General features: G+C 42.1%; 2 protein-coding genes across 2 annotated transcripts; both read left to right on the plus strand.

Annotated features, from left to right (window-relative positions):
- Positions 1 to 464: 464 nt before the first annotated feature.
- On the plus strand, positions 465 to 4,269 carry LOC310767373 (protocadherin gamma-B1-like; the record flags this gene model as incomplete). Its single annotated transcript, XM_083624243.1, has 2 exons — positions 465 to 3,187; positions 4,169 to 4,269. The coding sequence occupies exons 1-2, from the start codon at positions 601 to 603 to the stop codon at positions 4,267 to 4,269; spliced, it is 2,688 nt and encodes an 895-aa protein (XP_083480369.1). The 5' UTR covers positions 465 to 600.
- A 455-nt stretch (positions 4,270 to 4,724) lies between these two features.
- On the plus strand, positions 4,725 to 10,883 carry LOC310767503 (protocadherin gamma-A5-like). Its single transcript, XM_083624543.1, has 2 exons — positions 4,725 to 8,618; positions 8,974 to 10,883. The coding sequence occupies exon 1, from the start codon at positions 4,988 to 4,990 to the stop codon at positions 7,448 to 7,450; it is 2,463 nt and encodes an 820-aa protein (XP_083480669.1). The 5' UTR covers positions 4,725 to 4,987; the 3' UTR covers positions 7,451 to 8,618; positions 8,974 to 10,883.
- The last annotated feature ends 925 nt before the right edge of the window (positions 10,884 to 11,808 follow it).

Here is an 11,808-nt window from a genome sequence, read left to right on the forward strand (position 1 = left end):
ATTCAATTTTTCTCTTAGAGAGGTTTACAGATTGATATTCTTGGTAAAAATTGTAAGTGCTTTAAATTGAGGAAATGAATCTATACTATGTTTTTATTGCTTGTTCTTTACTGCAAATACTCCTTTGAAGTTGATATTTTTTTACCTGTAATACTAGTGAAAAGATAACACAAACAAAACACAAATATTTCTGCTTTATAACAGAAGAGGGTTCACATATCCTGTATCAGAATATAGTTTGAGTCATTAAATATAAATACCACCATGCCATGTCATGAATTAGGGAAGAAAAATCACTGGGAAAAGATTGCAGTTCTCTGCTTCAGACTCACAGTGTCACTGTTGGACAAGGCGGCAATCCAAGGGCAGCTGAAGTTCCACTGATGCTTTCTGCAGAGAGATCTCTTTGTCCCAAACTGCACATCGGGAATACCAGCAGACGCTGCAACAGCAGACGCTTTCAGCTGAGAAAGAAAAAAGAAAACACTGCAGCATATACAAATTAAGCCAAAGGATCCAGTTCTTTTTTTACTGGACAAAAAAATATCTCCTGTCTTGGTGGAAATCTGAAATCCTGTGCTCATCAAAGAGAAGAGGAAAATGAAGAGAAGAGAAATCCTTCATGGAGAGAGCTTTCAAACATCAGGGAGGTATATAACACTTCTGATATTTTCATCTTTGTTCTGTGGAGCAGTTTTGGAAGAGGTTAACTATTCCATCCCTGAGGAGATGGCAAAGGGATCTTTGGTGGGAAATCTTGCCAAGGATCTAGGACTGAATGCCAGAGACCTGAAGAACAGAAACCTGCATATCCTTTCTGAAGGTAAAAAGCCATATTTCACTATCAATGCTGAAAATGGAAATCTGCATGTGAATGAGAGGATAGATCGTGAGGGAATGTGTAGAGAGAGCACACACTGCATTATTGATTTTGAAGCTGTGGTTGAAAAGCCATTGAATGTTTTCCATGTAAGTGTAGCAATTCAGGACATTAATGATAATGCCCCACAATTCATAAAGGGCAATATTGGGCTTCAAATAATTGAATCCACATTGCCAGGTGCCAAATTTCTTCTTGGGAAAGCTCAAGATCCTGATATTGGGATTAATTCTCTCCAAAATTACCAGCTAAGTTCAAATCACTATTTCACTGTAGAGATTCGACAGAGAGAAGATGGCCATAAATATGCAGAATTGGTGTTGCAGAAACCTTTGGATCGGGAAAGTGATCACTCCCTTCAGTTGATCCTTACGGCCCTGGATGGGGGTGAGCCCAGAAAAACTGGGACTACCCAGATATGGATTAACATCACAGATGCCAATGACAACCCACCAGTCTTCACTCAAGAGGTTTATACAGTTAGCCTGAGGGAAAATTTCCCCGTGGGGTCCCCAATACTCCAAGTAAAAGCCTCTGATAGGGATGAAGGTCTGAATGCACATATTAGTTATATTTTTAATAACATCCCAGAAACAGCCCACCAATTATTTGAACTAGATCCACAAAGCGGAACAATTACAATTAAGGAAGCTCTTGACTTCGAAGAAACAGAGAGGTACAGTATGACCGTTGAAGCAAGAGATGGAGGAGGATTAGTGGCTCACTGTAATGTTGATATAAAGATTATAGATGAGAATGACAATGCCCCAGAGATCATTCTGGCCTCCTTATCTAGTCCGATTCCGGAAGACTCTGTTTCTGGAACAGTAATTGCTCTCATCAACGTAAAGGATAGGGATTCTGGAGGAAACGGAAAGATTACCTGCCACTTACAAAGTAATGTTCCATTTAAAATAGCATCAATATCTAAGAATAACTACAAAATCCACACCGACAGTCCATTGGACAGAGAAAAAGCCTCAGGATACAACATCACAATCACGGCCACCGACAAAGGTAGCCCCCCTCTCTCCTCCAACAAAACCATCTTCCTGAAGATTTCAGACATCAATGACAACCCCCCTGCCTTTGAAAAATCAACCTACAGTGTCTTTGTGCCTGAAAATAATCCCTCAGGTGCCTCCATTTTTGCCCTCAAAGCCTCGGACCCAGATCTGGACCGCAACTCACGTATCACTTACTCCATCCTCAACAGCAACATGGAGGAGCTGCCTCTCTCCTCTTATGTCTCCATCAACTCTGAGACGGGAACTATCTATGCACAGCGCTCCTTTGACTATGAGCAATTCAGGGAGTTTCACATCCAAGTGAAGGCCCAAGATGGCGGCTCTCCCTCTCTCAGCAACAACACCACCGTGTGGGTGTACATTTTGGATCAGAACGATAACAGCCCTCGCGTTCTGTATCCTGTCCCGGGTGTTGAGGGCTCTGCTTTGTTTGAGATGGTTCCTCACTCAGCAGACCCAGGCTACCTCGTGACCAAAGTGGTGGCTGTGGACGCTGACTCTGGGCACAATGCCTGGCTCTCCTACCAAGTGCTGCAGGCCACAGAGCCGGCCCTCTTCACCATTGGGACCCACACAGGAGAGATCAGGACGTCACGAGCCCTTCTGGAGAAAGATGCTGTGAAACAGAAGCTGGTCATCTTGGTGAAGGACAATGGGAAGGCTCCGCTCTCAGCTACTGTGGTCCTCAACCTCGTGGTTGCTGAGAACTTCCAGGAGGCACTTCCAGAAATGACTAGGCAATCCAGTGACACAGAGCATCATTCTGACCTCCAGTTTTACTTGGTGCTGGCTTTGGCATTGATCTCATTTTTATTCCTCCTGACAGTGATACTGGTCATTGTCATGAAACTTCGACAATCAGGAAATCCGAAATTATTCCAATGCTTTCAACCTAATGCTTTTTCTAAGGCACAGGTCATATTTCCACCAAACTATGAAGAAGGAACTTTACCTTATTCCTACCAACTCTGCCTATCGTCAGAGATGAGGAAAGAGCAGATCTCTTTCCCAAAACCCCATATCCAGGTTTCAGAAAACTTGCTATGCAATGATAGCTCTCAGGTGGTTCTTGTGGATGGCAACTGTGGGGATGCCAGTGCCAAAGAGGAGGTTGGTGAGCAGGTAAGCTTTGCTTTCAGAAACAGCATTGCTCCTTATAGGAATAAAACTAATATTTTTATTTTGTTTTACTATATAAGGGGGCTAGATTCCGCTCAGAAGCTCCATTCTTGGATGACAGCAAAAAAAACCCAAAAGCACAATGCTTCTAGGACTAGAGGTAATATAGTTACCAAGCCAGTGACAGCCTCATCCATAATAAATTTCTTTATTAAATTTACATCCTGCCATTTTCCCTGTAGGAGCCCACAAATGATCTAATCCCCTTTTAAAGCCATCTAAGTTGGTGGTGATCACTGTATCTTGTGTTAACAAATTCCATAGTGGAACTATAATTTCATAGTTTAAGCACCTAAAAGGTAAAGGTAAAGGTAAAGGTACCCCTGCCCGTATGGGTCAGTCGTGTCCGACTCTGGGGTTGCGCGCCCATCTCGCTTAAGATGTTCCTTACCTCCAGAATTTGGCAGATTGTAAAGATTCAACTGTAAGGACTTGTAAGGAAACTATAATCAAAAGCACAGAAAACAGCACTTCTGAAAGACAGAGGGAGCAGACGCTAGATGAATACTGTTATACGAGTCAGCATTGTGATGCTGTGGAGCAAAAGAGCTGGACCATGTGTAGTTTGCAATTACAGGAGAACTCTTGGAGTAGCCAGATTCCTACTACGGACCAAGAAGAACTTGTCTTCTGTTCTGGACACATGCATTCCATACATGCTGATTGACAGACATCTAACAACTTAGGAAAGATTCAAAAAAGAATTATTCCAGCCCTTCTGCTGAAGAAAATAATTATAATAAATAAATTTTCAGAAAATGTTTAATTAAGCATCCATTAGTTTGCATTTTTCATATATATATATTTTTAGAATGTTTTACTTTGAAATTATTTTACAAGTTCCCTCCCCTCACCCGCCCTCATAATGTTTTGTGAGGAATTCCTAGTAGATGCTGTGATGTATTAAGCCTTGAAAAGACACACATATTTCCAGTAAAAATGTTTTTAAAATACTATATATATTTAGGAGTCAATGTTCCAAGAGCTAGGGAAAATGCATGGAAACATAAGATTTTCATGATTTCCATCTAACATTAGGATTCCTGTGTACAAATTTCCATACTTGTTTATGCGGTAACAGTGGAGTTGCGCATTACATACCTATGTAGAAAACTTAATCTTACCAAGGGAGGTTTAACTGACTTGTTGGTTATTGGGGTTCTCTCCTTTTCTAGCGAATAAGAATCCACTTCTACGCTTACAAAGGATAACTTGGTGTTTCATGATAAATTAAAATAAATACTCACTTGGTTTTGTTTATCTGTGAAACAGTGTGCACATCAGCAGCATTCCAGCTTATGTGGGATAGCTCAGCCAGTAGAGTATGAGACTTTTAATCTCAGGGATGTGGGTTTGAGCCCCATGTGGGACAAAAAGATTCCTGAATTGCAGGGGATTGGACTAGATCACCTTTGTGGTGCCTTCCAAATCTGTGATCCTATTATATGTCTTGTGTATTGACGCAAATAAATGCATTAAATTGATAGAGCAAGGAAACACGAGCATGACATTTAGTGATAAAACGGGTTAGTAATTAATTTGTGCATTGTATTTAAATATTTCTCATTATATTTATATATATATATATATATATATATATATATATATATATATATATACACATACATGGAGTTGGATATACAATGAGAATCGAAACAAAAAAATGTAGTGTGTGCAGTTCCTGGCTGTGACTCTGAGTGTCGCTGTTGACCAACCAAGGCTAAGAAATACACTGAGAAATTCAGCCTTCCCAGATGAGCAGCTCAGCTCAGAAAATGCTGAGAGATCAGAGTTTCAGTGAACATTTTTGCGTTGGGAATCTCAGCTGCAAGTCCCTTTCTGGCAACACTCAGTCATCCTGAAACACAGATCTCCTCAACAGCTTCATATCAGACCAGGAATGGCAACAGCAAAGTATCCTCAAGCTTGCAAAAGGAGAGTTTTCTTTTTATTTCTGTTTGCTAACATCTGCCAAGCCATCACCAGACAGATCCAGTACTCCATTCCTGAAGAAACTGAGAGAGGCTTTTTGGTGGGGAATATTGCGAGGGATCTTGGACTGGATGCAAAGGAGCTCTCAGATCGTGGAATTCGCATTGTTTCCCCAGGTAGGACTCAGTATTTTGCTTTGAATTATAAGAGTGGCCATTTGCACACCACAAAGAGAATAGACAGAGAGGAGATCTGTGGTCAGGAAGAGAAATGTATTTTGAATTTTGAGATTATAGTTGAAGATTCAATGAAAATTTATGGAGTTGAAGTGGAAGTCACAGATATCAATGACCATGCGCCCACCTTCCCGTCAGAGAAATTAGTGATAAATATCAGCGAGAATGCAGCTTTGGGGTCCCAGTTTCCCCTCTTGGAAGCTCAAGATCCTGACTTAGGAAACAATTCTCTACAGGGGTACAAACTCAGCAACAATAGCCATTTTTCTTTGATTCTCCAAACATCAGTTAAGGGCAAACAATATGGAAAAATTGTGTTGGAAAGACCTCTGGACCATGAAAAAGAAGCAGTTCATAATCTTATCATTACCGCATATGATGGTGGTGATCCAGTCAGAAGTGGCACTGCACAGCTGCACATTACAGTCCTGGATGTGAATGACAATGCACCAGTTTTTAGCCAACGCATTTATGAAGTGAGCGCAAGGGAGGATTTACCTATAGGAACCATTGTGGTTACATTAAAAGCTACTGATTTGGATGAAGGGACCAACAAAGAAATGACATTTTCATTTGCAAAAACCACGGAAAAGATTTCCCAGATATTTCACTTAGATACACACACAGGTGAGATAACTCTCATAGGAAGCTTAGACTACGAAGACTCTGCTCTTTATGAAATGGAGGTCCAAGTCCATGATAGTGGAGGTCTATTTGACACTTCAACTGTCATAGTATTTGTTACTGATGTAAATGACAATGCACCCAAACTGGAAATAACTTCACTTATCAGCTCCATCCCTGAGAACTCTCCACCAGCGACTGCAATAGCCCTTTTGAATGTGCAAGATGAGGATTCGGCAGAGAATGCAGAAGTCACATGCTCTATCCCCAGCAACCTCCCCTTTCTACTGACAAAAGCCTATGGCAACTACTACAGTTTGGTGACAGCAAGAGCCCTGGACAGAGAGCAGGTGGCAGCCTACAACATCACTGTTACAGTCACGGATCACGGGACCCCTCCACTTTCCACATCAATTATTATTCCACTTGAGATTTTAGACACAAACGACAACCCTCCACACTTCCTGCAATCCATTTATACTTCTTATTTAATGGAGAACAACCCAAGAGGGGCCTCCATATTTTCCCTGAAGGCTGATGATCCAGACTGTGGAGAGAACTCCAGAGTCACTTATTCCATCATTGAGCACAACATCAGTGACTCCCCAGTATCTTCCTTCCTCTCCATTAACTCTGAGACTGGGATTGTCTATGGCCTGATCTCTTTTGATTATGAAGAGATGAGGGAGATTAAGTTCCTGGTCAAGGCCCAGGATGGAGGTTCTCCACCACTCAGCTCCAGCGTCTCAGTCACTCTCTTCATCCTGGACCAGAATGACAATGCTCCCCAAATCCTTTACCCTTCCCCTCCCACTGACGGCTCCACAGGGATAGAGCTGGCCCCTCGCTCCTCTGAGCCAGGCTACCTGGTCACTAAGGTGGTGGCCGTGGATGCAGACTCTGGCCAGAATGCCTGGCTCTCCTACCAGCTGATCAAAGCCACCGAGCCAGGGCTCTTCACTCTGGGGCTCCACACGGGAGAGATCAGGACCGCCCGCTTCTTTCTGGAGAAAGATGCCCTCAAGCAAAGCCTGGTGGTTTTAGTGAAGGACAATGGGCAGCCACCTCTCTCTGCTTCAGCCACTCTGACTGTGGTGCTGGCTGACGCCATCCCTGCAGTCCTCTCAGACCTGAGCAGCATCTCAGCTCCTGTAGAGCCTCCGTCTGACCTCACCTTCTACCTGGTCCTTGCAGTGGCTTTTGTCTCCTGCTTGTTCTTCATCTTCCTCCTTGTGTTACTGGCAGTTAAACTTCATAGGTGGAGATATTCACAGTCTGGAACTGAGAAGTTCAGTGGAGTTCCAGTTTCCCAGTTTGTGGGGATTGACGGAGTCCGAGCATTTCTGCACTCCTACTGCCAGGAGGTTTCTCTCACTACAGACTCTAGGAAGAGCAATTTCGGATTTCCCAAGGGAAATATTTCCAATACTATGACCAGTCACCAGCCCTGTGAGATAAATGATCCCTTTCTCATTGCTGAAGAGATTGCAAACAGTAATGGGGATTCAGCCAATATACAGGTGAAGTCTTGCTATCAAATCAAAGGTTTTTCGCTTTATATTTTCAGTTAGACGTTAATGCCGTTTATATTATTTGTTTTGCACTTGTTCTGAAGAAATGGAACTGGAGACATATTCTCTCATTTATACTTGTTCTCCTCAGATAAAATGAGGTTTGGGAGTTCACATAGTTCACTTTTTGTATATGTGGTTGTTTCTGTCACAAGCAAATGCATGTAGAAATAGGAGAATTGTAAACAGCTTGTCCCACAAGAGCTTAAGCGCTTAAAGAGCAACCATGAGACAAATATTTGAGATATTCATATATTTTCTTGTTCAGCAATTTTTGCATGATTGTGATGGTTATCTTGTTTTATTTGAATGCTTCTTTCGGAGCTTCTTTCTTGACCTTCTTGCCTCTTAGAAAGGTTATTTAGTTCTCAAAGAATAGTATCTGTGGGAAATCCAGGCTTCCCAAAATATTTGAACTTTGATTTACTGCCCTCTAATTCTGTGTCTGAAATAGTATATGTCTTTACTCATTGGATAAATCAGTTGTGTGTTTACTAAACAGGGTCAATAATCTATCTAATTAGTATTATCCAGCCTTATGAGCAGTAGGTAACAGCTCAGGTGTTTCTCAGCCTAGTTTTGTTAGATGTTTTAAAAAACTTGAGATACCAGGAATTAAACCTGTATACTAAGTAAGAACTCATCTAGTTTATTGGCCAAGTATGTGAGCTGAAAGGCATGAAATTTGTAATTTGAATTTTGGCTCTTTTTGGTGACATTAAATGATTTATTGCATTTAAAAATGGAAATAGATCCCTTGGATGGGGCAGCAAGAGCAGGGCTGCAAGAAAAATCCTACCCACTTCGTTATTTGCACTGAGAAGAAGAAGAATGGTCCCATTGATACTGTCTCTGCACCCGTGGTCATGATCCTGCTCCCCCAGTGACATCTATTTCCATTAAGAATGCATTCTCATTCAATGTAATAAAACATTTAAAGCCACATATACTTTTGCCCTCATCAGGCATGTCACTTTTTCTCATTCTCAGCTGCAAATCTGTAATACCGGTGCAATAAATAACACTGGCCTAGCACTCAGAAGTGCCATATAATGGCCAAGTATTGTCTCTGCCAGTGGGGAATGGCTTCCTGCCCTTTCCCTTCCCTTGGTTCAGTCTCCCAGAATTTCATCATATAGAAAACAATGGTGTGTTAAATATTAGTGTAGTAGGATTTTGTTGTTGTTGTTGTTTGGTCGTTTAGTCGTGTCCGACTCTTTGTGACCCCATGGACCAGAGCACGCCAGGCACTCCTGTCTTCCCCTGCCTCCCGCAGTTTGGTCAAACTCATGCCGGTAGCTTCGAGAACACCATCCAACCATCTCATCCTCTGTCGTCCCCTTCTCCTTGTGCCCTCCATCTTTCCCAACATCAGGGTCTTTTCCATGGAGTCTTCTCTTCTCATGAGGTGGCCAAAGTACTGGAGCCTCCGCTTCACAATCTGTCCTTCCAGTGATCACTCAGGGCTGATTTCCTTCACAATGGATAGGTTTGATCTTCTTGCAGTCCATGGGACTCTCAAGTAGGATATTATAACAAGGCAAATTTATTTCACATTTTGAGCAATAATATTTGGCATCATCTGAGAGTCTAAAGAGGTCAGACAGGTATTTTAATAAGCCAGTGATGATACACAAAGCAATCCAACCCCCATTTCCACTGAGCCAGGGAACGGAGTTGGATTAGGCAGAGAGGTCCCCCTGCCTGGCTCTCTCAGCTCAGCTGACATCACCTTCTACCTGCTGGATGTGCAGGAGCCAATGGAGAGCCCCAAATGGGGCATTCTGAGGGCAGGGACATGGCTGAGGTGGCCCAGTAACTGCTGTATCCTGAGCCAGTCTTGCTGCAGTCATGCAACAGACTCGGACCAGGTCATTCTGGATCCCCATATTCTGCCATGGCTAATGTGAACAGCAGGGCTGTGGATCTGGCAGTGGCCACATAACTCTGCAAAGTCCCAATGGTGGGAGGGGGGTAGTTTTGATGTGTGTCCTGCTATAGTTGCCTCCAGTTAGCTCAAGCCATATGTAATTGTATATTTATCATCCTTATATTTTGTATGATTTTTAAAAAAACTTTCTGCAATATGAATAAGAGAAGCTATGAGAGCAATGAAAATCTTTCAGTTCTGGATGGAGTTAGATAACTTTATAAAGAATGTCAGGCTTTTGTTGAATATGTCTGAACATGGCACAAGGCCCGTTTGCATTTCTATGATTTGTCTTAGGAGCAGCAAAGAGAGTTTCTTTGTTCGCTGAAATTGCATGGGGGTGCCACGCAGGATTGTTTTAGCTGTTGACAGGAAGTTACAACTCAATCTATCCCCACCACCCAAAGCAAGCTACCTCCTAAAGACCACGGTGGCATATTTTCAATAAAACCTGCTAACAAAATTGCTCACATTGGTCCTATTTATACCTCAGAATCAGAAGATCTCCCTTCTAACACCTTAGACTGACAAATCTTTTATCACTCTGTCTCTTTTATCTGTTAACATTGGCAAGTCATTACCACTCCTTGAAGATTCGCCACTTTTTCCCTGAGAAAATGGAGGAAGGCTCTTCACTTGGAAGTATCACCAAGGATCAGCAACTACTGGTGATAAAGAAACTCTCAAACCATGAACTGTTTACCATGACAGGATTCAATTCTCTGCTTCAAATTAATGGCACAGTTTATTTGTGCAACACAGATATGTAATATGGTGGGGGAACGTTAAATATACTGGTTATAACTGTACACAAGTATATATATTAACAATGTCACCATATTACCAATAAAAAGTGGACATGAGTATCATCTTCATGTAAGCAAAACTACAGTCCCAGATGCAATCTTAATTTTCACAGTACTATCTAAAAAGCCACTGAAGGTAGCTCTAGCCTCTGTGTTCCTCTGCTGTCTTCTGACCCCTTTGCTGAAGACCTTGGAGAGAGCCACTGGCCTCCTCTGGGAGCTGCAGCCTCCTCAGTCAAAGTCCTAGTGCATGAAGAAGCTACACCCATTATTGACAAGGAAGGCAAAAGAGGAATCTTCCTTTGAATATGTCTGCAAAACTCTAACTGCCATCTCTGCCCACATCTACCATGAACTGAGGTTACTGAGAAGAGTAGCAGGGAAAAGAGAGCCCATACTTCACTTTGTTGCTGAAGGGAACTGAGTGAAGCGGGGGGAAATTATCCAAAAGTTTATCCACGCCTAGTATCTCAAAGGGCCTTCGATTGCATTTAAAAAGGGATAGTTTGTGCTTCTTTTGTATGTATGTGTAAGGGGAAGAATGAAAATCTGCCAGAGGTACCAATTCCATTGTGAAAGGGAGCTGGATTGAGGCCTTTAAGAAAATAAAGGAAATCCATTTGTAACCAAACATTATGAGTGTAGTTACAGGTAGATAGCTGTATTGGTCTGCCATAGTAAAAAAAAAAAAAAAAAAAAAAAAAAATCCTTCCAGTAGCACCTTAGAGACCAATTAAGTTGGTTACTGGTATGAGCTTTCGTGTGCATGCACATGAAAGCTCATATCAATAACAAACTTAGTTGGTCTCTATTATGAGTGTAGTTTATTTTATTTTTGTTTTATTTATATTGCTGTTTCGGACCACCCTGGAAGCCTTTGTTGCTGAAGGTGTGGACAATAAAAGTAATAAGTAATAAATATGCTAAACAAAGGTGAAACAAGGAAAAGTTTTTCAAATGCCCCACTTGCAGTTGGCTGAAGAGAAAGTTCACATTGTAGAAACATGTGCATTCTTTCAGTTCCATCTTTCTATGCTATGGTGAACATGGTTTTCCTTGCAGTTCCTTGAGTGGTCCTCTAAGTGTCAGTGTTGGCCAGTATGAGAGCCAGAGAGAGGATAGAGATTCAGTGATGCTTCCTAGACTGCAGTAACTCCCATCCCTGCTATTCAGATCAGGCCAACTGAAGAGCACAGAGACAGGGAACTCTTGCAGAGAAGGAAAAATCTCTTTTGCTTTGCACACATATGAGAACAAGGGCAGTTTATATTTCCTCAGTGATACCTCATGTTGTTTCCTTCATCACTGTGAGAGCTTGAGCATAGGAAACTGAGAAAAGGAAGCAGCCTGTTTTTGAGAGAACCAGCCAGATGGAGAGAAGGCACCCAGGGAATGGCAGGGCGCTCACAAGGCAAGTACTGCTTCTCTCTCTATTGTCTTTTACCTGTTGGGCTGCATCAGAGCAGATTCATTATTCAACCCCTGAGGAGATGGCAAAGGGTTCTGTTGTGGGGAACCTCGCCAAGGACCTGGGACTGAGCGCCAAAGAACTAAAACATCGCAATCTGCACACTGTGTCTGTGGCTAAAATGCAGCATTTCAGTATCAATGCAGAGAATGGA

Source organism: Podarcis filfolensis (assembly GCF_964270895.1).
Source record: "Podarcis filfolensis genome assembly, chromosome: 7".
NCBI lineage: Eukaryota > Metazoa > Chordata > Lepidosauria > Squamata > Lacertidae > Podarcis > Podarcis filfolensis.

Excerpts from the sequence above, each read along its gene's own strand:
- LOC310767503 (XM_083624543.1), top strand. The coding sequence starts at position 4,988 with ATGGCAACAGCAAAGTATCCTCAAGCTTGCAAAAGGAGAGTTTTCTTT.